Source organism: Chiloscyllium plagiosum, unplaced genomic scaffold (assembly GCF_037043375.1).
Source record: "Chiloscyllium plagiosum isolate Xiang-an unplaced genomic scaffold, Cpla_swu_hap1 HiC_scaffold_26, whole genome shotgun sequence".
NCBI lineage: Eukaryota > Metazoa > Chordata > Chondrichthyes > Orectolobiformes > Hemiscylliidae > Chiloscyllium > Chiloscyllium plagiosum.
Genome location: NW_028270164.1, coordinates 26178859 through 26204091, shown reverse-complemented (window position 1 = coordinate 26204091; position 25233 = coordinate 26178859). Strand labels below are relative to the sequence as shown.

Below are 25233 nucleotides of genomic sequence, written 5' to 3'. Positions count from 1 at the left end.
TGCTCAGACATGTTATGCCACCAGATGTTTTTGTCAAGAGAAAGGACATACCACTGCACTACAAGGCACACATCTGCAATGACAACTTGAGCAGACTGCCTGCATTTATATGTATATTATAATGAAAATAAAGATATTAATGTAAATGGACTGTTGCAATCCTGTTTCACTTGACAAAAGAAACTGGATAAAATGGATCAGTTAAATAAATATTCAATGTTGGCAACATAAGAGTTTTGTTTAAACAACTAAATTTTTGTACTCTTGTCAACAATGTTGCCAATTTAAAAAAAAATACGTACAGTGCAATGTTATACTGACCTCCTTGATATTCTCACAAAACTATCCATCTGTACCACAATATTATTCTGCAAACATATTCTGCAAAACAGCCAACAGAATATGAACATCTTGCCCAAAGTATGGAACTTTCACGTTGAGCTATACTGTCAGTTATTAATTACTCAAGACAACGTTTTGTTTTACGCCGAAAAATGAATGTGACCTAATTCAAAATAGTACACTTAGAGAAAGAATATTTGTGGCTTATTTTGAAAGTATTTTTATGACATTTGCCACGGCCAATGGGAAATCACTGCCCTGCTTTGAGGGCAGCGTCATGATGTCCTATTGGACAGAATGGTGCCAATGTAGGACTTCCTCTTCCCCCAGGACCAACAATGGAGGCCATGGAACTAGACCATGTTAGCCCCCTCATCTGAGTTTCCCACCAGGTTAAAGCAGTCTCAGCTGTCTGGAGGAGTGCCTAGCACCATGGGAAGAAGGTCAGCCACCTTTTCCACTCTGCCAGGTTAAGGTCTGTCTGTTCTCTCTGATACATCACACTCTTATCTCTGCTACTGCACCCACCTCCCACCAAAGCTCACACTCACTGTTGCCTGCAATACCTTCCCCTTTTGCTCTCACCCACTCAACACCACTAACCTTGCCTAGCCTCTGCGCTGCCTGTTCACTTGCTTAGAATATCACCCCACCAGCATCAACAGTAATACCTGTGCCAGCCATTTTAATCTCACATAATACTGGCCCCTGTCCCATTCCAGAAGGAAAATAGTCCACACTAAGGCAGAAAGAATAAACATTGGTAAGCTGCCTGTCTTGTGGTTCCTTACCAGCATGGTGGGCAGCACAGTGGCACGGTGGTTAGCATTGCTACCTCACAGCGCCAGAGACCAGGGTTCAATTCCCACCTCAGGCAACTGTCTGTGTGGAGTTTGCACATTCTCCCTGTGTCTGTGTGGGTTTCCTCCGGGTGCTCCAGTTTCCTCCCACAGTCCAAAAATGTGCTGGTTAGGTGACTTGGCCATGCTAAATTGCCCGTAGTGTTAGGTGAAGGGGTAAATGTAGGGGAATGAGTCTGGGTGGGTTGCTTTTCGGAGGGTCAGTGTGGACTTGTTGGGCCGAAGGGCCTATTTCCACACTGTAAGTAATCTAATCTTACCCATTGTAAGGAAAGGACACTAAGTCTGAAAACTGGAGCAGGCTCTGGACTGGTACTAGAGGCTGCTCCAAGCTACTGTGCTGGGGGCACCTGACTGAAGTCTGCCCCCTTGACTGGACTGAGGGCTGATGACTTTTATGACAAGCCTTCTGTCTGTGTGTCAGCTGTAAAAGGCAAGGCAGGATAGAAGTCATATGAACCTGATATCTCTGGCTGAGGTGGCAATGCACCAAAAGCAAGGCCAAGTAGGCTCAGAGTGAATGAGTGCTATGGTGTTGTGTGAAGAGCCCAGAGATACAGCCTGGTCCAGTGCATCAGCTGGCTGCATGGCCCTGAGTACAGTGAACTTGCTGCAGCCATGATAGTGTTAGTTGCCTCTGCACATTAAAGTGCAGAAGCATCCTGAGTGGATCAGAGATGTATCATGAGGGTTTTCAGAGGCTGATACATGGTGGATGCCAATGTCTGTGGACACGGAGTGGATGTGGCTAGTGCCCATTGAACATACCCTGTTGTTTTGGTGCCAGGTCTTCAATATACAGGCCATTCAGAGCAAGCGGAGAGATGGATCCACCAAGTGCTCACCCTGGTTTCTTTGATGGGAATTCTTGACATTGAACTTGCTTGACGGGTTTGGTAAGATGGTAGTCCAAATATTGATGAGGCAAATTGGGCTGTTACTAGTGCATTTACAATCAAAACTGACTGTTTGTTAGCACTTTTCTATTGCTTAGCAAGGATCCATCCATGCTGCTTCTGAAAAGCATAAAAGATAGAGTGAGATCATCTCAACATCAAGATTAGCTTTGTGTACATGTTGCCCGGTTCGTTCATATATCTCACCATCTAGAGGACCACAGAGCTGCTCTCTCTTTGGAGAGTAATAACTGATGATGGTCACTGATGCCTCAGGAGAAAGGAGCGTTTTAGAAGGAGAGTCCTCCATGTTATTGCAGCCCATTTGGAAATGAAATGTGTTGTTGGCATCACTTTGCATTTAAGACCAGCCATCCAGCTAACTGAGCTAACCAACCCCTTCTTAGGATGAGGGCTTAATGTTTAGGAGCAAAGTGAGAAGCAATTGCCTCATCCAAACTATTGTGTATTTATGGATTCCTTAAATCTAGGGGGTGTTGGATGTTACATTATTGAATACATTTAAGGCTGGTATGGATAGATTTATTTTTGGTCTCAGCGCATTAGGGGATATGGAGACTCAGCAGAAAGCTATTGATGAAACCCAAGCCAGCCATGATCATATGTAATGACGATGCAAGGTCAAGAGTTTTTTTATGCACTCAGAGGATGTATTCATCGCTGGCTGGACACTATTTATTACCCATCTAGTTGCTCTTGAGAAGGAGGTGGTGAGCTATATTTTTGAGCAACTGCCCTCCATTTAGTGTGGGTACACCCAAAATGCTGCTAAGGAGAGAATGCCAGGATTTTGACCCAACAGTGAAGGAATGGCAATACATTTCAAAATCAGGATGGTGAGTTGCCTGGAGGAGAACTTGCAGATGCTTGTATTTCAATCTATCTGCTGCCCTATATCCTTCTAGATGGAACTGGTCAAGGGTTTGGAAAGTGCTGTCTAAGGATCTAAGATGGAAGTAGGTATGTGTGAATGTCGTAGCAGTCAAGTGGGCTTCTTTGTCCTGGATGATGTGAAGTTTCTTGAGTACTTTTGGAGCTGCACTCATCCAGGCAAGTGGGAATATTCTAGGACTTGTGCTTTGTAGATGGACAGGCTTTGTGAAGTCAGAGGTGAGTTCCTGGTTGCAAAATTCCAAGCATCTGATCTCTTCATATTGCCATAGTATTTATGTGACTAGTCCAGTTGAGATTCTGTTTATTGGTAATCTCCAGGATGTCGATATGACGAGATTCAGTGGTCTCCTTCTGCTCCTGTTTCTTGTGTTTATGAGTTCTTGTGTTACAGCTCGGACCAAATCATAAAAATATAAACGAAAGCAATTCTTTTATTAACTATATTAATTTTATGCTTTTTTAAAATATTTAGACAAAGATCAAAGCCTATTTTAATACCCTACAGCCTTCTTTGACATATTTACTAAGTACATTATCCAGTTTTTTTTGCTACCTAGTGATGGAGTTATATGTATAATTCCAAAAATTGAGTTTATCTTTGAAACCCTTCACATTTAATTTCTCTTTCACTTCTTTCTCATTTTAGTTAATTGTTCTTACTGTACCTCAAAGTCTCTACATTTAGATAGACTTTAGCTGAGTTATTATTTAGAAGGGCTGTGTGAATTTACAACTGGTTGACTCAATGTTTTATTTTCACATAAGAATACTTCTGTACTAATCAAGAATTCTATAGCAGTGATTTATTACTGATACTTATGATGCAAGCAATGAGTCCAGTTTGAAATATTTATGGTCTGTCTTTTTCCCTGTACCCATCTTTTTGTGCATTTATTTTTGTTTTTATTATTACTGGTGCTCTAAATCTCATTCTTTCTTGTATAAGTTTTTAGTTTTATATTTTAGGAAGTTCTGTTCCACTTTTCCTTTGTTGTTGTCCCAATATGTTCTTTGTTCCTGTTCTAATTAAAGTTACTGCTTTAAATTTGCTTTGAATAACTTCTTAGTTTATGTATTTTCTGCAAACTTAGTCTTTTTTGAGAGAGAAATTACTTAGTAGAATCCCTACAGCATGGAAGCAGGCCATTCGACCCATCAAGTCCACATCGACCCCCCGAAGAGCATCCCACACAGACACACCCCCACCCTAATCCTATAACCCTACATTTCTGATGGCTAATCCACCTTGCCTGCACATTCCTGGACACTATGGGAAATTTAGCATGGCCAATCCACCTAAACTGCACATCTTTGGATGTGGCAGGCAACCGAACTCCCAGAGGAAACCCACACAGATACAGGGAGAACATGCAAACTCCGACCAGACAGTCAGCTGGTGTGGAATCAAACCCAGGTCCTTGGTACTGTGAGGCAGCAGTGCTAACCACTTGTGTAATAACCTAAATCCATCTGGTGTCGTATCCATCCATATTTGACGTAAAAATTGGAATGCCACTAATTTTTAGTAATCTGAACGTTACTCATTTTCATTCCATTTTGAGGTGAAGACCAGTTATTTTAATGAAATGATTCATGTTATAATTCAGTTATTTTTGCATATAGGATCACAGACAGCAGCCATTTAGCCCATCATGTCTATGCCATCAGAAGGAACTAGCCATCCACTCTAATCCCACTTGGCAACCCCTTGACTTGTAGCCTTGCAGGTTCAGAGTCCTTCAGGATATTGTTTTCCATAAATACTCATGATCATGAAATGATTTTCATTGAAGTCCTACCTTCTGGAAAATGTCACATAAATCTCATAACACCCGATTTATGATCATTTAAAGGTAGCATAAGAACATCAAAAATAGGAGCAGGAGTAGACCATCTGGCCTGTTCAGCCTACTCCATCATTCAATAAGATCATGCCTGATCTTTTCATGGACTCAGCTCCACTTACCCTCCCGTTCACCATGACCCTTAATTTCTTTACTGTTCAAACATCTATCTATCTTTGCATGTATCAGTCGACTTTGTACAGTTGTGTATGAAGTCAGTGCCATTTCCTTGTTTAATTCAACAGCGCAAGGGAAGGGTACAAGAGAATGTCATCTTGCATAGAGGCTTGGGACTGATGAGAGTGAGTTAGTAGTAAGGAGAGGTTATGGAATAGAGTCAGGGACATGGAAGAATGGAGTGGGAAGAGCCAAACATCTTGCATGTGCCGGGGGCATGGTTGTATTGGTGTATCTATCAAGAAACTGAGGAACCTGAAGGGTTCCAAATGTAAAAGTATTACTTAAGAGTCCTTGCAGGGATTTGAGTTCTGCTCCAGTTTTTTTAATTACCCTTGTTCTTGGACTAATGCACAGGAGAGTGGAGCAGCTGATACTACAATTTCGGTGATGTCCTAGAGAGTAGTGAGTCCCACACTGGACACTGATACAACTATTTAATAAAGTGTGATGGCAAATGCATAATGTCACCAATAAGAGAAATGTCTCTAATTCCCCAGTACCTATTAATATGTGCCAACCATGAGGTCTCACCAAATATCAATGACTCACGAAATGACGAATATGAAGCAAATGCAATGAGGAGTATTTATACGTGGAATTTCATTTTGAAAAACTCCTGTGCTATCTTTATGATCTGAAATCTTATGTTCATGCTCATGGAGTTGGGCGGGAAAGCTAAGATTATGCAGCCTCAAACTTTCTTATTTGACCAGAACATTCTTTAAGGGGCCAGCATTAGATGCAGAATTGCCAGCTGACAGTGGGCTTCATCAATGCGTAATTTCCGGAACACTAAATTTAATGTTATGTTTCCATATCACTCACAGTTATAGTGATAGTGATGTGGGAAGAGTCAAAAAAGAGAGGAAATGGAAGGGGTGACAGTTTTGATTATGAAACAGGGAATAGAGCACTTAAAACTCTCCAGCTCATTAGGACCCTTAATCTTTGAGCCTGATCCAAACATCATTTACATCTTCTCAGAAATGTACTTCAGTTCTATTTACCTGCCTTTCATCTGTATTGCTTCTGTACTTACTTAAAAAAAAACTATTCAGAATGGCTCTGCATTCCACAGCATTTTATGGAAGGGAATTCTACATTTTCACTACCCTGTATGTGAAAAAGCGCTTCCTAATTTCAGTTTTGAATAATTAATTATTTGGAGGTGCCGGTGTTGGACTGGGGTGTACAAAGTTAAAAGTCACACAACACCCGGTTATAGTCCAACAGGTTTATTTGGAGGCGCTAGTTGTGACCAGCTGATGAAGGAGCAGTGCTTCCAAATAAACCTGTTAGACTATAACCTGGTGTTGTGTGATTTTTAACTTTGAATAAGTAAAGTCTGTTTTTAAGATTGAATCCTCGTGTTTCAACTCTTCCACTGAAAGAACTATTGAATGGAAGAAGAGAACAATTAAATAATGGAATGTGAACAGCAAGTAACAGTAGATAAACCCACTGTCCTTTTGCTGCTTAATCTGGCTCAAATTCTTTAAAGGGCCCTAACTGAGACAGCTTTGACTGAACCCTACTTCCTAAAGATTGTGGACCCTGAGCAGCAAATTGTTCCTGATATGAAACTAAGTCGAGGTAGTTTTCCATGGTCCAAATATGTTGTTAAAGTAGGTTAGAATGAACTTTAGGAGAAAGTGAGGACTGCAGATGCTGGAGATCAGAGCTGAAAATGTGTTGCTGGAAAAGCGCAGCAGGTCAGGCAGCATCCAAGGGGCAGGAGAATCGACGTTTTGGGCATGAGCCTTTCTTCAGGAATGAACTTTATTCTGCATCTATTAATATGGTATTTGGATTGAGGTGCTTAACATTGAAAAGGGAATGGATGAAGGGAATTGGCCTCTGCAGTTGCGTGGAATTGCAAGAAAGAAAGTCAGAAACACCGAGACTACTGCAATCTCACTGCTTCATACCTGTCCTGGGAACTTCTGGGCTGCTTTCTCCACAACCTAACAAATTATGGATCAAAGTTCCACCCCAACTTATGGGCCTTCCTCTCCCTGAGGTCACTTTGCCCAGAATTGTAACTCAAAAATTATTATACAATTTGAAATTAAGCTGATTCAAGTCAATTGAGTTGTGAAAATTTCCATGACCCAGGCATTTTGTCATTTGTCACTCAAGGACAGATGCAGCTGTTTGGAAGCGTTTGACGACATTGGTCTGTGACAAGCTACTGCAGCTACAATAGTCCATAACAGAGAAATCTAAAGCAGAGTTGATTCAGACTGAATAGCTTCATTTTAACACATGCATTCGTAAACAATTGTGGATAATCATTCAAATTGACTGTGAGATGTTATGCTATCCTCAATGTTTAGCAAGTTACTGTAGTCCCAGATGATTGCTATCTGACTAGAAAGTGAGAACTGGTAGTGGTTTAACCTGAGAGTCAACATGCCTCAAGCTAGGAGAGAGGTTGAGAAGGAGATTCCTTCATCATAACCAATGCTGTTTCAGGAATTGAGCCCACTCTGTTGGCATCACTCTGCATCAATAATCAGCCATCCAGCGAACTGAGCTAATCAAAAAGTATTTGTTGAAGACTGGTTTCTGTGATAGTGAGAATGCAAGAGAAGCCTGAAAAGGATCTACCACGTAGCACTTCTGACTAAAGATGGTTGCAAATGCTCTAACCATTTGTACTGATGAGATAAGCTCATTGTGGATAGGATGATTATAGAGCTTCCCCTTCCAATTAAATAATGAATTACTCACTATCGTTTATTAATGGATATGGCAGGAGTACAGAAGGATGCCAGTTGTTGAGATTATGCAGGTCTGTTTATTGCATGCGGTTTCCACTGTCATGCATGCATGTAGTCCTGTGTTGTAGTTTTACTGGGTGCATCACATTCTGCTGTTGCCATGCTTTCTTAAATGGAATAAACAGAATTCTGGCATAATGGGCCTTAACATCCCTATTTGTGGTGGAATACAATTCTACTGATGCTGACGAACACACTCACTGCCTAGTGGATGTTCTCCTTTGAACTGCTGGATCTGTTCTGACTCTGTCCCATTTAGCATAGTGATAGTGTGCCACATGTTGCAGGGTGCCTGAATGTTAAGAGGGGAGTTCATCTCCATTAGTACTGTGTGGTGATCACTCCTGCCAAAACTACTGGGATTTGATTGAATGCAAGCATTCAAGGTTGACAAGAATGAGGTCAATTTGGCTTTTCCATCAGGTTAGTTCTCTAACTATTTCCCATAAGCTCAGTCTAGCATCTGCTTCCTTCGGGACTTAGCTACCACTGTTAGTTTCTGTGGTAGTGTCACACTGATCCATTTTTTGGGGGATGGGCATTGAAATCCCCAACAAAATTATATTCTCTCCCTTTACTTTCCTCAATGCTTCTTCCAAATGGTGCTCAGAATGAAAGAGTACTGATTTATTAGCTAGTAGAATATGGTTGATGGTAATGAGCAGATTTCTTCTGTGACCTGATACTTCATTGTCTCCCGAACTCCTGCACTGCCTCTTGACCATCTAACTATGTACCTCCTGTGGGTCTGTTCCTGCCAGTGAGAGAAAGCATACTCAAGGATTGTGTTAGAGGAACCTGGAACATTAAAGAAAATGTGCAGGGGACATTGAAATTCTGCAGAGAGACATACACATGTTAATTGAGTCAGCAAAGGACTGGCAGATAGAATACAATATTGGAAAATGTGAGATCCTCCATTTTGGGAGGAATAACAGAAAAATGGGCTATTATTGAAATAGTGAAAAATTGCAGCATGTTGCTGTGCAGAGGCACCTGGGTGTTCGTGTGCAGGAATCACAAAATGTTGGTTTGCAGATGCAGCAGTTAATTAAGGCAAATGGAGTATTGTCCTTTATTGCTAGAGGAGTGTTAAAAACAGATAGGTTATACTGCATCTGTATAGGGTGCTGATGAGGCCACACCAAGCATTATGCCCAGTTTTGGTCTCTTTAATTGAGAAAGGATGTACTGGCACTGGAGGGTGCTGAGAAAGCTCATTAAATTGATTTCGGAGTGAAGAGGTGAGGTTGAGTAGACTAGGACTATGCTCATTGCAATTTAGAAGAATGATGGGTGATCTCCCAGAAACATATTAAGCTAAGAAGAGAATAAATAAGATAGAAGCAGAGAGGTTGTTTCCACTGCCAATTAGGAGGCATAGCCTCAAAGGGGGAGCAGATTTAGGACTGAGTTGAGGAGGAACTTCTCCTCCCAACGAGTTGTGAATCTGTGGAATTCCCTGCCCAGTGAAGCAGTTGAAGCTACGTCATTGAATGTTTTTAAGGCAAAGATAAATTTCAGAACAATAAAGGAACGAAGGGTTTTTGGCGAATGGGTGGGTAAGTGGAGCTGAGTCCACGAAAAGATCAGCCCCATGATCTTATTGAATAGCGGAGTTGGTCTGAGGGGCCAGATAGCCTACTCCTGTTCCTATTTCATATGTTTCTACAGTCTCTGTCAGAATGGCCATGTCAGACTGTTGCTTTAATAGTCTGTTCAACAACTCAACCAAATTTGGTATAATTCTTGTGATGTTAGTTGGAGGGCTTTGCAGGTTTACTTTGTTTTACAAAGTAATGGTTGTGAATGAATTTATGTTCATGTTAAGTTCCACTCATTCTGATGATGTCACATGCATAACAGTGGTAATCCACATGAGTTCCAGAGAGAGGCAGGTGTACGCTACACAGCTCCTGATAGTCCTAAATAATAATGTCCAGCAAAATAAACTGTACCTGTTGCTATCATGCATAAAGTACTTTGTTATATAAGATAAGTGGCTGTTCTGTTTTGATTAACCAATAATCCATCCTTTAACCCTGTAATTAGGCAGGCCATAGAATCACCACAGAGAGAGAGGGATCAATGACAGCAAACTGCCCAATCTAGAACAGACAGACTGTGCTGGCTCCTGCTTTTGCCCTATCTTAAACTGGTGTCTAGTTTAATTCTGGTGGTGAGTAAACCATCAAATCCACACTTAGAGCTTCTTGCACATTTTAAACTGGACAAATCCTTGAAATTTCTTCCCACAATTTGTGGTATTCTCCCCTGTAAACGTTTCTAAAATTGCTTGAAATGAATATACACAGTTCAGCCAGAATCCGGTTTGGTTCTTTTTAATGTTGCTAATGATCCAGTCTACGCATTAATTAAATTGCACTTTGTTGTAATGTAGTAGAAAACAACTTTCCATTCGAACAACTTTCCGTAACGCAATTTCAAAGTCCATACTTTCCTATTCCATTTGAGAGTCTAATCTGTTACAGTTGCTTTGGCACATTGATTAAGGCATTGACAGGCAGCAGATGAATATTTTACTTTTCCAGATTGTTGGATAAGTGGATAAATGCAGTAAGTTTTGTAGATGAGGTTTCAGTTATCTGATTAGCTGTTTCCACTAGTTACAATGAATGCAAATCAACTGTGAGATGTCTACAAAAGACAAGCCATTGGAAATCAAAAATAAAGGCTGTTAAACATGTTCTTGTGAGTTGATGCTAGCTTTGAATTTTAACAGCAGTGGAGCATTCCAAAAGTGATACTTGCCAGGTGTATGCCATCAGATATTGTTCTTGACTCTTTCATGAAGTGGCATATAGCCAGTGGAAAATAAAATGGGGCAAGGTGTATAAAGGGCTGACATTTTGCTTTTATTTTAGCCAACCACTTAGAGTGGTTAAGTTTGCATTTTCTGGGATCTAAGAGCTTCTTTATTCATTTGCTCTGTGACAATAGCAGTTGCTAAGTCTTAAGAAGCTTTTTGCAGGAATCCCCTGACGTTGTCTCTGAAAGCAGGGAACCCTTAGCACCAAAGCAGCTTCCTTCCCAGTGAATTCTGCAATGCTATTTCATGAGCAGCCTCTTTGAATGGGACTCTCTGTTCTCTAACTTTGACCTCAAAATTGTTCAAATCCAATTTCTGATTTTCTCCCTTTCACATACTTATGTCTTTAAACAAACGTTTTAATACAATGTAAGAGAAAATTGCTGCACATGATGGAATCCATGCTGCCATTCCATTTTCCAATATTGAGTACTGCCCCCTCAATACTTAATGTCAGCTCTGATGAAGACTGTGTAGTCTCAAAAGGTTGGCTTGCTCTCTCTCCATGCTGCCAGAGCCACTCTTGATTTCCAGCATATTTTGTTGGAAATGGACACAAAATATTTGAACCAGAATATTTACATTTAAATGCCATTTTTTTCTGATCTTCTCCCATAATGGTATAGTCCAGATATAATTAACCATGAAATGTTCCTGAATTCATGGAAATCTTTGAAGCAGTACAAGCTGAGTAACTTGCTTTGGCTGAATTGTTTTGACTTCACCCATGTACATGTATAGTATAATGCAATAGCATTTATGAATTTTCTTGGCTGGGTTTTTTTTCATTGAATTTAATACAAAGGTAAATAAAAGTCTTGTGCTACAATAGGCCAGTGCTATTATAGACCCATATTCTATTGGCTTCCTGTTGTAATATTTATCAGCTTATTTGCTAATGAGAAACATAATCTGACATTATCTCTACCACAGTAATTACTATCAGGTGTATGCAGATCTCAGATTTACAGCAATGTGTAGGAGGATAGGAACCAATCTCCCAGTGTAAGGGTATACACTCTTCCAATGCTGGAACACTAAAGAAAAGAGGATTCAACTGGTTATCTGATGGGATACTCAAGTATTAATTATGTAATTAAGTCATTGTACCAAAATATAGCTCCTACAGTAAGGGCCATATCTTCTGTTTCCATTTTATCAAAATCATTAGTGTATGTTTTACATTCCTGTTTAAAATTTCAGCAAAAGTAGAGATTGGGGAGGGGCTGTGATTGAATTTACTTCATTTGCCACTTGACATGAAATCACCCCATATAATATACTGCCATCCAAAATATGACTGAATGTTAGCTGCTACTATTTAATAAACTGGAGGTATGAAAACAGGCAGCAGAGTGAGAAGAAATAACAATCTGCTGCAGGCAAACACATTTCAAAGTACATCTGTTAAGAACTGGAACATGTTGCAGTCAATCGTGCTAAACTTGGCACACTGATGCTCACTATTGTCTCTGCAAACAAGAAGAAACTTGCCATTGTTTTCCATTATCACCATCCATTTTCTCGAAATGAGTGAAGGAAGTTGCTAAATGGTAATGTTTGTACAATGTTCCAACAGAATTGTTAATAGAATAATCTATCAAAAAGGCAAAATTAAACAAAGTGAATAATCCAGCAAGTACTGAATTTTTACATAGAAAACAAATAGTTCCATAAGTAATTATTTGTAATATTTTCTTTCATTTTTGAATGTTAGCAAAGATGTAGATAACAGAGTTTTTTTTATTCTTAACAGCCACTTTTTTTAACTACAAGCTGCAAATGGAGGAAAGCAAACTCTATAGTCAACCTGATTGCTCTGAGTTACAGAAAATATTTTACTTTATAATGCATATTCTTTGGACATGGTTCTTTTCATTTACTAAGGATTGAAAAGCAGTTGAAAAATAATAATTAAAATGTCACATTTTTATTTCTCTTTTATTATCTGTCCACAGCGGAATTCCAGGAAAGAAATGTGGGGCAATCATACTGTCAGCTGAAGAACTTGGGAATTGTCGGGTACGTAAAAGCTTTCATCGTCACAGGAGAAAGTAGGGTTAGAAAATGCCTCCTGGATATAACTATTATCTTAGAATGTCATGTCACTCTGTACTTTTGTATTTCTAAAACCAGCGGAACTTATTTTATATTTGTTAGCCGTTATATTCACACTTCACAAATATGTGACTGTCAGTTGAGAATTGGAGTGGAAGCGCCTCAGTCCATTGGTGCTCAAAGCCATCCCATGGAGTTCTGAAGCAAGTTGCAAACTGGGGACTGTATACCTCTCTGTTTCAATTGAAAGCTGTTTAAATATCAAAATCTGGATCCAACATTTGGTGAAGGGTCTCTTTCTCAACTTTAAGCTGCGAAAGGGCAGCTATGCTCATTCTGTCTACCTGTAGTAGGCATTCAAGCACCTAACCAGTAGACCTTTGACTAGCTATTGCTTGAAAATCACTTTCCCAAACTAGAGATTGCCTGACTGGCATGGTTCTCTGATGGACCAAGATGAGCCCCTGCTTTGCCATTAATGCAGTGGGGTCACCAATTGATGCCACAGCTTGGCATTCACTGGAAAGTTGAATGGTCATTGCAAGTGGACTGTATATCTGTTCTGCCAAAGCCATGTCTTTTCAGCAGAAACCAAAATTGCTGCCAACATCTTTTTGGTTGTGTTTTGATCAGTGAAATTAATTTTCTATTGTGCCATTTAATTTCAAGCTACTTGCACTTGTGAACTCAGATTTTCGCTGTGACAGAGAGCTTCTTATTGTGGCAAAAATGGCCAAGGACCTTGGAAATCTTAAATGGCCAAGGACCTTGGAGCCCAGCATTTGTAATTTTCATGAGAGCAGTCTGGGGAGTGTGATCTGTATTTCATGCATGCACATTTTGCAAAGGCAGCTGGAGCTTTAAATGATCCACTGTCTCTGTTCAGATCAGACTTTGGACTCTCGAGTGACAATGGTGTTCATGATGATTTCTTTAAAAATACCGCAGCATATTCTCCAAAAATAATAAACTGTATGTTGTGATTGTAATGAGATCAACGAGGTGCACCTTATAGAATACAAGTTCCCTGACTGGTGCTGTTAATCTCGTCCAATCAGGGAGCTCTGAGAAGGGAGTAAAATAAGTACTACCGCAGTTAGGTGGTAGTGTGGGCGTTAAAAATAAATAAATATACAGGAGATTTGGGTGCTGGGAAAAAAATAAGCACTACTGCAACTAGGCGTAGTGTGGGGATAAAAAAAAGAAAAAAGGGAGTAAAATAAGCACTACTGCAGTTAGGTGGTAGTGTGGGGGTTAAAAAAATTTAAAAAAAGAAGAAAAAAAAATTTTAAAAAGGGAGTGTCGGACATCTTTTCTTTCTGAGACCTGGTTCTGAGGAAGCTGGACAATTTTAAGGGATTTTCCATGTATAAATATAGGGTGGCTTAGTGATGGATTGAGATTAGAGTGGTGCTGGAAAAGCACAGCAGGTCAGGTAACATCTGAGAAGCAAGAAAATCGACATTTCGGGCAAAAGCCCTTTGTCAGGACTGTAGGCAGGGAGCCTCCAGGGACATTGGTCTCTGTGGAGTTATTTCAATGTAGTTGATGTTCACTGGAGTATATATTTATGGTTTGGTCTACGCCAGGTCAGTTTTTATCTAGATGCCATGCTAATAACAGGGAAGACCAATAAGGAACACTTTTATGTTTCTCTCAGGCATGCTATATGCATTAGAAGGGAGAAATGTGTGTTCTAGGCACCCCAAGTGACCTACTTGGGTTACAGAGTTGAGAAGAATGGTTACACCTGTTGGAAGATAATGTGAGGGTGATCAGAGGTGCCCTGCCTGTGTTGGAGCTTCATTCTATTTGTTAGGCTGCTGAATTCTTATGGAAAGTCCATGCACAACCTGTCCTCTCTGCTAGCACCTTTTGCATCAACTCTTAAAAAAGGGTCAGCCTTAGAAATGGTTATGTAGCCAAGCCATAATTTTCAATGAATTGAAGAAACAGCTATCATCCTGTAAGGTGCTGGCGAGGTGTGATCTGGTATTGACATGTGATGTCTCCCTGTATGAGATCGGGATGCTATTAGCTCATAGGTGGAGAGGAACATCCAGGAATTTAGCTAATACAGAGTGTAAATATGCCCAAATAGAGAAGGAAGTTTTGATGGTCATATGTGGAGTAAGGAAGTTCCACCAATACCTTTATGGATGTAAATTTGTAATAATAATGGACCACAAACCCATGCTAGATCTACTTAAAGAGGATAAGGCAGTGCCAGTCATAGCTTCAGGCAAAATTCAGTGCTGGACTGTAATATTAAGTGCGTACAAATACAAGTTGGAACACTGTCCAGGAGGCCAAGTAGTGGGTGCGGTTGCATTGAGCTAACTCCCACTGGCAGAGTACTAGAAGAGTCACTGGAAGAATCTGTAATAGTTTTAACTTTTCTGGACAGATTTCCAGTCGCAGCTGATAATATCAGAAACATTAGGGACAGTCAGATACTTTAGGAACATTTAAGCAGCTCTTAGATTGTCACATGTGAGATAGTACAATGAAGGGTATGTAGGTTAGTCTGATCTTCAAGTAGGATAGAAGGCCGACACAACATCGAGAGTCGAAGGTTATGTACTGTGCTGTACTGTTCTGTGTTCTATGCTCACAGAAAGATCTGGTCCTGGCAAAACTGAAACAGCTAATGGTGATGGTGAAAAGAAAAGGGCCTTTTTAGACCAGGAGAGACCAGGTCACAGAGGACAGCATATTATTATGGGGATAAGAGTTAATGTCCTAACCAAAGGTCACTGCCAGATACCAGCTGAACTCCACCAAGATAATCTAGGAGTTTGCAAAATGAACATGTTGGTGAGGAGTTATGTCTGGTGGCCAGGATTGGATAGAGACAAAGCTGCATTTGTGGGGCAGTGTCCTAGTGCCAAAAAGGTCAAAAAATACACACCAGCAGCTTCCCTACATTTGTGGGAATAGCCAGGTAAATCTTGGACCCCATTCTGTTGATTACGCAGGCCTTTCATCGGTTCAATGTTCTTAGTCATTGTGGATGCCCAATCAGTGTGGCTGGACAGTCATAGAGTGCACTCATCAAACATGGGGATGGCAATAGAAAAACTGCACACATCTTTTGCAGTACACTGACTCCTGGAAGTGTTGGTTACAGATAACATAACATTGTTCAATAGCAGGGAATTTGAATATTTCCTAAAGTTGAATGACATTCAACGTATCAGGACAGCTCCATACCACCAATCATCCAATGGCCTGACAGAAAAAGTGGTCCAAATTTAAAGGCAGACTTAAACAAACAGCCCTATAGCTTCACTAGATACCAACTGTCCAGATTCCTATTTGATTACTGGACCACTTCTCCTGCAACTACAGCAGCAACGCCAGCAGAGTTGCTAACAGGGTGAATACTCCACTCCAGGTGATAGCTGATCTTCTCGACCTGGTGGGGGAAGGTGAAGTGGCATCAGGAATGCCAGTGCTGGACACAAAATTCCATCAAGCAAGAGAGAGAGTTTATTTCAGGGAGTACAGGAACCACAGGAACTAGAGGCATGGTCAATGCGAGGTCAGTTCCTGTGGCATGTAAAGTTCAGGTAGATGCGACAGTCCTGAACAAGCATTATGGACTGTAAGAACGCTGGAAACTTGCCAACAGGCCAGAAGGAAAATGTGCTCAATTCCTTGAAACAGTCAGAAAGGCCGTGGAAACCCATGGATTCTCCCTCTCTGTCAAACATTGAAGAGATCTCAGAATCTGAGGTACACATAGCCGATGTTGCTGCCTCAACACCTTTTTCTGCCTAAAGAATAGAATGAATTTCTTCAGAGATGCTCCAGGTGCAAGAGATGAGCTTCTGTGTGTTACATGCCATCCATATCCGAGGCAGAGTCAGAGGAACTAAAACACCCCAGGAAGAGTTACAGAGAGAAGAACCAGCCTATGTCCTGTGACTCAGAGGGGAAAGGATGGAGTGATTGTAATGGGGTCAGCCATGTGGACCCTCATAAAATATGAGTTCCTTGTTTGGGCCTGTTAATCTAGTCCAATCAGGGAGCCCTGGCTGACAGATATAAGCAAAAGTGTCAGAGGCTCTGTTCAGCCTGAGAGCTGGCTCTGAGGGAGCTGGATCAGTGTCAAGGAATTTCCTTGTGTAAATAAAGGGTGATTTGCTGATGGGATGCTGGCCTCTCTGATATTATTTCAGGTGGTTGATGCACATTGGAGTATTTACTTGAGGGTTGGTTTTCCCCAGTGAGGTAAAGTAATTAGGAAGGAGAGATGACAAACTGGCTTTTATTGGTAGAGGAATTGAGTTCCGGAGTACTGAGGTCATGTTGCAGTTGTATAAGACTCTGCTGCGGCTGCATCTGGAGTATTGTGTGCAGTTTTGGTCGCCATACTATAGGAAGGATGTGGAGGCACTGGAACGGGTGCAGAGGAGGTTTACCAGGATGTTGCCTGGTATGGTAGAAAGATCGTATGAGGAAAGGCTGAGGCACTTGGGGTTGTTTTCATTGGAGAAAAGAAGGTTTAGGGGTGACTTGATAGAGGTGTACAAGATGATTAGGGGTTTAGATAGGGTCGACAGTGAGAATCTTTTTCCACGTATGGAGTCAGCTATTACAAGGGGGCATAGCTTTAAATTAAGGGGGGTAGGTATAGGACAGATGTTAGGGGTAGGTTCTTTACTCAGCGAGTCGTGAGTTCATGGAATGCCCTGCCAGTAGCAGTGGTGGACTCTCCCTCATTATGGGCATTTAAGCGGGCATTGGATAGGCATATGGAGGATAGTGGGCTAGTGTAGGTTAGGTGGGCTTGGATCGGCGCAACATCAAGGGCCGAAGGGCCTGTACTGCGCTGTATTCTTCTATGTTCTATGTAAACTGGAGTTGAAATTTAACTATCAAAGGCAAATAAACATTTGTGGGAGAAGAGTTTGTATCTTGCGTCCTGCTTCAATCAGTGGACAGCTGGCAAGGTAACACCTGGTATCTGGAACTAGAGAGTTAAGTTTAGATCTGATAAGAGCAGTTTTTTTCCTCAATGTATTATTTTTGGATAATTAGGGAACATTTTGGAGAGCTGAAGTACCCCTCTGGATATATTCTGAGAACACTTGGGAGTGGGGGGAAGGTCAGAGATCCCTTGTGGAAAGGGAGTAGCTATGTGTCCTTTGGGATTGTTAGCTGTGGTCATGGTTGTATATAAAAGATGCATTAACTGCTTGGAACTATCCAACTTGTCCAGAATTGTGTTGAGAAGTGTCAAAGTGTGTTTTTATGAATGAGGGTGCTTGTTCAGTAGAGTGCTGTTTGTAATGGAGGGAGTCCATATTTAATGTTTCCCCATTTCGTGTTGTTTTACTTTACTGTTATTATGTTATTGGTGTTTGAAACCTCAAGATTGGTGGCAAGATTTAGTTTAACATTGTTGACTCTACAACTCGATCTAATTGAGGTGACCTTGCCTTCTCTCAGACTTGATGCTGCTCCCAGTGTTCAGCCTTATGTCATGGACTTCCCCCCTGATGCATCACTGCCTGTGATTTACACCAAGGAACCCCCTTCGAACAGGTTCTAGACTATTTGCTAGAGCTATCGCAACCAGACTGCATCCACCAGCCCACTGCATCACCCTCAGAAACCAAGGTTTCAATCCAGCTAATTCACCACCAGACCAAAAATGGGGAATACGGGTGGCCATTTTTAAATCTTGCATTCACAGGATTGAGAATTCTCCCAGCTCTGCATGTGGAACCTAGGAATGAAAATTGGGGCCATAGAGTTAATGGGTGGTGAGAATGGTCTTTCGATGAAAGTAAATCCAAGGACTCTGTAATAAATTAGCACAGACAGAAACCCATTGCATTGCTCAGACTGCTGCCATGTATTCTGTAGCTGCACAAAAAACAATTAGGGCAAGATAAATGATGGACATTTTCTGAATAATGCCTCACCAGTGAATGAAAAATGCGTGTAACAAGAATAGTGCAGCACAAAGATCACTTCTCTTTGTTTCTCTGGTAACAGACTGATAACTGGTTTTAAGCAGCAAACTATTAGTCCATCTTATTTCTAGAGCTTTATTAATGAATCACTTTGTAATTGCCTCATTTATGAAAACATTACTTGTAATGCATGTTTTCCAAGATGATTTTCTAAAACATCCAAGAAAATTATTTGGATTTTTTTCGTTAAACTGTACCAATTTTCTTGTGGAAAGTGAAAGCACAGGGAATTATGGACAGACTACATTAGCAGTGAGTTCATATGGAAACTAAACAGTGGAATCTTCTGTTGTTTATGTAGTGAGCTTGGAATCAGAAAGGGCTTTTAATTGGATATGATGATGACATGCCTGAACCTCGCTACTTTCCCACCTCTAACGTTTTGTGTTTAACTTCATGCTCTGTCACCAACTAATGCCTTTAAGTGACCAATTAATGACCTGGGGTGGAGAAGTCAGTGATGAATAGGCTACATGTGGTTCAGGAAGGAGCTGATAGTGAAGATTACCTGTGGTTTGGCAGAGGGTGAGCACTGACTGGGGAATACGTTGCTGGACATTGCTATGGGTAGTGCAGTTCTTTGACATGCCAGCTACGGTTTCTTTTAGTTACTTGCTGATCAAGTTTTAAACCAGCCATGAGAAACTTTGTTTACCTTATAATTTGCAAGAAGATTGAAATAGAATTGTTTGTGTTTTACTGTTACTCTGCATTTTCACTTGCCATTTGTAAAACAAAGAAGCTTAATAATTATAAACTGGTCACATGCCACTCAGTGTTTTCAGTTGGCTTACTGAAAGATTGGAAAAGCATTTGTGTTAAAGATCACAGGTGGTCCTATTCTGAAACCCTTGGCTTGCACTATGAGTGATTAGACATTGGACACACCCTTGAAGAGAAGATCTTCAGATGTGAGTGGCCACCCTTCAGAGAATATCTAAGCCAGACTTGAAGCTATATCGCAGAATGGAACTGTGCGTCATACTCTTGAAAGCTGGTTTCATTTCTAAATGCACAAGACCAGCAGTATTAGCAACAAATTCTGAAACAGTGAAACCATTTTTATTAATCAGTACTCGAAGTGTCAGGTCCTTTCTTGAGAGTACCATACCAATTATTTATGTGTGGAAGCACCAGAGCAACAGTTCAAGCAGCAATATTATTACTCCATCAACTTTCTTATCTTGAGGCTATTTTTATGCATTCTCAAATGTGATATCATAAGAAAGACTACATTTATTGCTCCTCCCTCATTGCTTTTGAGAAGGTGGAATTGGGTCACCTTTCTGAATCTCTGCAGTTACTGAAAGTGAAGTTGCTGGGTTTTTCTTTCCTTTGTGGTTTCTTTTGCAGGTTACTTTAATGATATAATTGTGGCAATTTTGTGAATATAATGTAATTGAAGAATATAAATGCAGCCAAAAGAATTATGAAGAAATGATTTGATAAATTTTACTTGATTGTTTCTGTTTACTCAATTCTTTATCTAAAAAAGTATTAACAGGGAGCCTGTTTGTTGTAGGCAAGATCTTTTCTACTTATCTAATTAGAAGAGCTGTTGTTTTACAGGTTCCCACTGCATTACAAGATTATTTCAACCAATGGTTCTGGTTTAGCCTTAAAATTGGAATCTTAAAAAAAAAACATTTACTTCTTCCAAGGATCTAAGAAAACAAAATGTAGGCCTTTTTATGCCAATATCAACTAATGTGTAAATGAATAATGGATCACTTATTCTCTAAATTTCTTTAGAATAATTGGATGTGATAGCTACTTCAAAATATGCTGCTGTAGTACAAGACCTATTAACATTTAAAACTGAAACAAATAGTTTATTTTATCTATCCTGTCGTACTCTAGCTGTACGGAATGCATGGATAATTTCATCTTCCAAGTTCACCTACAACATTGACATTCAATAATGTGGAAAATTGTCCAGGTATACCCTGCCTACAATCACCAACTGATACCCTCCTTTCATGCTGCTTTCAATTGTCAGCAGAATAATGCAATAAATTGTTAGCAGTGTTAGAAAGCAGTATTTGCTAACATAGTCAGTGTTGCTCATTTTGAGTTCTTCCAGGAATACACTTCTCCAGACATCAGTTGCAATAATGGTCTAAGTAGATGAGTCAGTGAACTTCCAACAACAGAGTGACAACCACTATCTTCAGCAGAAGGATAGTATAAGGGAGCAAACAAGGAAAACATTCCAGGAAAGTGATGAAGGGGCAGCGCTGTGAAAGCTTATGATTTCACATAAACTTGTTGGACTGTAGCCTGGTGTTATGTCCCTTTTGACCTTGTCCACCCCGGTCCAACTCAGGCACCTCCATATCATTCCAGGAAAGGGCAAAAGCCTGGCACTTATCCCAAGAATAAATTTGCTTTTGAATAGTTCTTAATAAATGTGCATAGAGAAACAAATGGCTTAAAAAGAATGGTCACAGTAAAAATAAATTTGATTTATTCATAATCTTGGTTAACTGTTCAATATTCTCAAACCAATATAAGAATACAGGAGCAGGAGTGGACCCTTGGTCCTACACTGCCTTCCAAGATAATCATGCCTGATCTTCTACCTTGATTCCATTCAACTGCCTGCTCTGATAATTATTAGAGTTTCCCTGAAATGAGAAATCTGCCAATATCAATGTTGAATATATTTACTGATGGAGCATCCACACATTCTTGGTGAGATGACTCACAATTGTCCTGACAATTTACTCTGATGCTGCACCCACACCCCACTTTCCACCCCCCCTTCTCCCCCAACACCAATCCCCACCCATTCACCCCCGGCATCTCTCACCAAACCCCCCTCTCTCCCAAAGGTTCCCCAAAATGGTTCCTTTATGCTGGGGAAATATCTTTTGTATTTCCTGTCCAGCTCTGTCAGAATCTCAGAAACTCACAAAAGGGCGGATTTTACTTCTTAACTTGGTGGCAAAAGAGTGAATATCTGTTTTGTAGCAGACAGTCCATCTGTTACCATTATTTTTGCTACCCCTCACAATGAAAATTATAATATTTAACATTTCACTGTGAAGAATATATTAACAAAGCATCCCTTTGATCAGGTCACCTGCAGTTTTCTGAGTTGGATCTCCAGAAATGTGTGTGGTTTGAATTTGAATTCAGTAAAAAAATTGTCCAGATAAGACCCTGATTAGATGCCTGTTTAATGTATCTTGTCCTCAATCACTGCTGTACAATTACATTGATTAGGTACACCAGGAAAAGCCTTAACTTATGTGGGAGTATGAGTGGGAAGTCTGACCATCATTAATTTCCAATTGTCATTTCAGACCAGCAAGATGAATTAAGCATAAAGCAGCAGCTGAGGATTGGGTGGCCTTAAGGTTGTTGGTAATCAGAACTTCAGGAAGGGATGCTCAGTAGGACTTTGGGAAAAAATATGGAACTTGAAACAGTAAAGGCCCAGACCTTCCTTGCAGGTCTGGAGAAGTACTCGTTCTCCATTTGACCACATTAATAATTCACTTAGAACTTACCAAGGTCTTTGTTTCCACCCTGATGGATTCAGAATTCTGGTTAAAATGCCATTCAGATCCAACATGCACAATAGGATGCCTAAGTATAACATAGGATCCCAATTAGCCTGGCTCCAGTCTTGGTATACCATCAAAAATGGATTATTTTAACCTGCTGTGGAATGAGAATAGACTGAATTAATTTTAACTTCTGTTTCTGCGGCATCTGCTCTTTAACATTTCGCTGAGAATCTGTGTTTAAAAACATAGGAACAGGAGTAGGCAATTCAGACCCCCGGGTCTGTTCCAATATTAATGAGGTCATAGCTGATCTGTGGCCGAACTCCGCATAGCTGCCTTTAGCCCATATCCCTTAATATCTTAGCTGAACAAAAAATAGTCGTCTCAGATTTAAAATACAATTTATCCAGCATCCACCACCATTTGTGGCGGAGAGTTCAAACATCTACCATCCTTTGTGTATGGAGCTGCTTCCTAACATCTCTCCTGAATAACCTGGCATTAATTCCCAGACTATGCTCTCCTTGTTCCAGAATCCCAATAAGTGATGTTAGCTTATCTTTATTTACCCTGTCTTTTCCCGATTTGGAGTGCCAGTGTTGAACTGGGGTGGATAAACTTAAAAATCTCACAACACCAGGTTATAGTCTAACAGGTTTATTTGGAAGCACTAGCTTTCAGAGCTCTGCTCCTTCATCAGGTGATTATGAGAAGAGGTAGTGCCTCGAAAGCTAGTGCTTCCAAATAAACCTGTTGGACTATAACCTGATGTTGTGTGATTTTTAACTTTATCTTTTCCCATTACTCTCTTGAAGACTTAAATCAGATGACCCTTTAACCTCCTAATTTGCATAATTTCTCCCATAACTTAACCGCTGAAGACCAGGTATCATTCTTGTGAACTTATATTATACTCATTCTAAGGCCGCTACATACTTCCTAAGGTGTGATGCCCAGAACTGCTCACAGTACTCCAAGTGGGGGCTAACTGGGTTTTGTGCAACTGCAGCATAACTTCTGCATCCTCATACTTCAGCTTTCTCAATATAAAGGCCAGCATTCTACTAGCTTTCTTGATTGGTTTCCTGCACCTGTTGTGACATTTTTAGATCTACACCTGAACTCCAAAGTCAGTTTGGACATTTACTGTGCTCAACTTCATACCATCTAGAAAATACGCTGATCAGTCCTTTCTTAGTCCAAAATGAATGACCACTTGCTTATATTAAAGTCCACCTGCTACAGTTTTGCCCAGTCACTTAATTTATCAATATCGAGAGTGTGGTGCTAGAAAATCACAGCAGGTCAGGCAGTATCTGAGGAGCCAGAGAATCAATGTTTTGGACATGAGCCCTTCATCAGAAATCTATCAATATACCTTGTAGTTTTATGCTGTTATCTACACTGTCCACAATGCCACTTAATGTTGTGTCAGCAGCAAATTTGGACACATGACTTTCTATGACTATCCAAGGTGTTGATAAATAATGTGGTTAAATGAGACCCTAACACACATCCTTGCGATACACCACTGGTCACATCCTGCCATTTTGAGTACCTACCTATTTTATCCTAGTTTCTGTCACCTGCCACTCAACCAATTTCTTAGCTATGTCAGTAATTTGCTCAGTTCTGTGCCTTCTACCTTAGTTAATAATCTCTTCTGTGAGACTTTATCAAATACAAACAACATCCACAGACATTCCTCTGTCCACTACCCAAGTCATATCTTCAAAAACTTCAGAGAGATTTGTCACACATGTCATGAATTGATACTACTCTCCCTGATTTATTGAGAATTTTCATGGTGTTCAAAGATGTAATAAGTGATTATATTCCAACAGTTTCCCACCACATATGTTAAGGTAACTGGCCTATAATTCCCTGGTTTTCCAATTTCACACTTATTAGAAAGCAGAATGATATGCAATTTTCCAATACAAAAGGATGACTGCTGTATCTGGGGAGTTCTGAAATATTGTAGTTAGGATGTCTATTTACTTCCTTTAACACCCTCAGATGGAAGTATCTGGGGATTTGGCACTCATTAATTCTGATAATTTTCTCATTACAAATGTTTTATTAATTTTATTTAGATCCTGTCCACGATCCACTATTATTTTCTTGGGACTTTAGTAAGCTATCCTCCTGTTCTACTCTAAATACTAAGGCAAAGTAATTATTCAACAAGTCTGCAATTTTTGCCATGGTCATTGACAATATACCTACTTTCAGCCTTTAGTGGGCCAGCATTGCTCCTGTCACCCACTCCCCTTTGTGTAACTGTAAAATTTCTTACTGATCTTGATGTTACTTGCAAGTCTCCTTTGATAATTCCTTTTTAGTAGCTGTTATAAGCTACTTTGTGACCCTTTGCTGGTTTTTGTATCTATTCCATTCAGCAGGATCTGTGCTTTTTTTGTGTGTGTTTTTGTAAGCTTTTCCTTTAGTTTCATTGTTCCCTTATCTCTTTAGTTGTCCACGGCTGTTTTATCCGTGAAGTGGAGCTTTTCCCTGTCAGGGGTATAAACTGGTATTGTATTGTGTGAAGTGTTTCTTTAATGATCCTGTACTGTTCTTCAGTTGTTTTACCCATTATCCCAGTTTTCTGTGGACAGTCTCTGTCTCACCTTGTAAAGTTGACCTTACTTATATCTAAAACTCTAGTAACTGATTCTTGATTTTCATTTTCAAACGCTATAATAAACTTGATCATGTTATGATCACTGTTGATGAATGTTCACACGCAATTAGGTTAGTAATTAAATTTGGTTGGTTACTCAATCCCAAACTGTATTACTTGTTCCCTTGTTACAGCCAGGATATATCACTGTACAAAATTACCCTGGACACTCCAGAAATTCACCACTTTTGTAACAGGTCTGCCTCTCCCAATCTATATTCAAGTTAAAATTCTCCATTAATAATTTCTGCCTTTGATACACACTTGTCTAATTTCTGCATTTATGCACTCATGATACAATACAATTTGGACTTAGAAGCCTCTTTTCTAATTGCCAAGA

At 40.1% G+C, this 25233-nt stretch overlaps 1 protein-coding gene across 3 annotated transcripts in view; it reads left to right on the top strand.

Annotated features, from left to right (window-relative positions):
* Positions 1 to 25233, top strand: part of LOC122563195 (copine-8-like) — a 664955-nt gene that overhangs the window by 289237 nt on the left and 350485 nt on the right. For all 3 annotated transcript variants that reach the window (XM_043716737.2, XM_087973593.1, XM_087973594.1), the window contains exon 8: positions 12609 to 12672. In XM_043716737.2, the coding sequence (XP_043572672.1) occupies positions 12609 to 12672 (64 nt within the window). The remainder of the gene's footprint in view (positions 1 to 12608; positions 12673 to 25233) is intronic.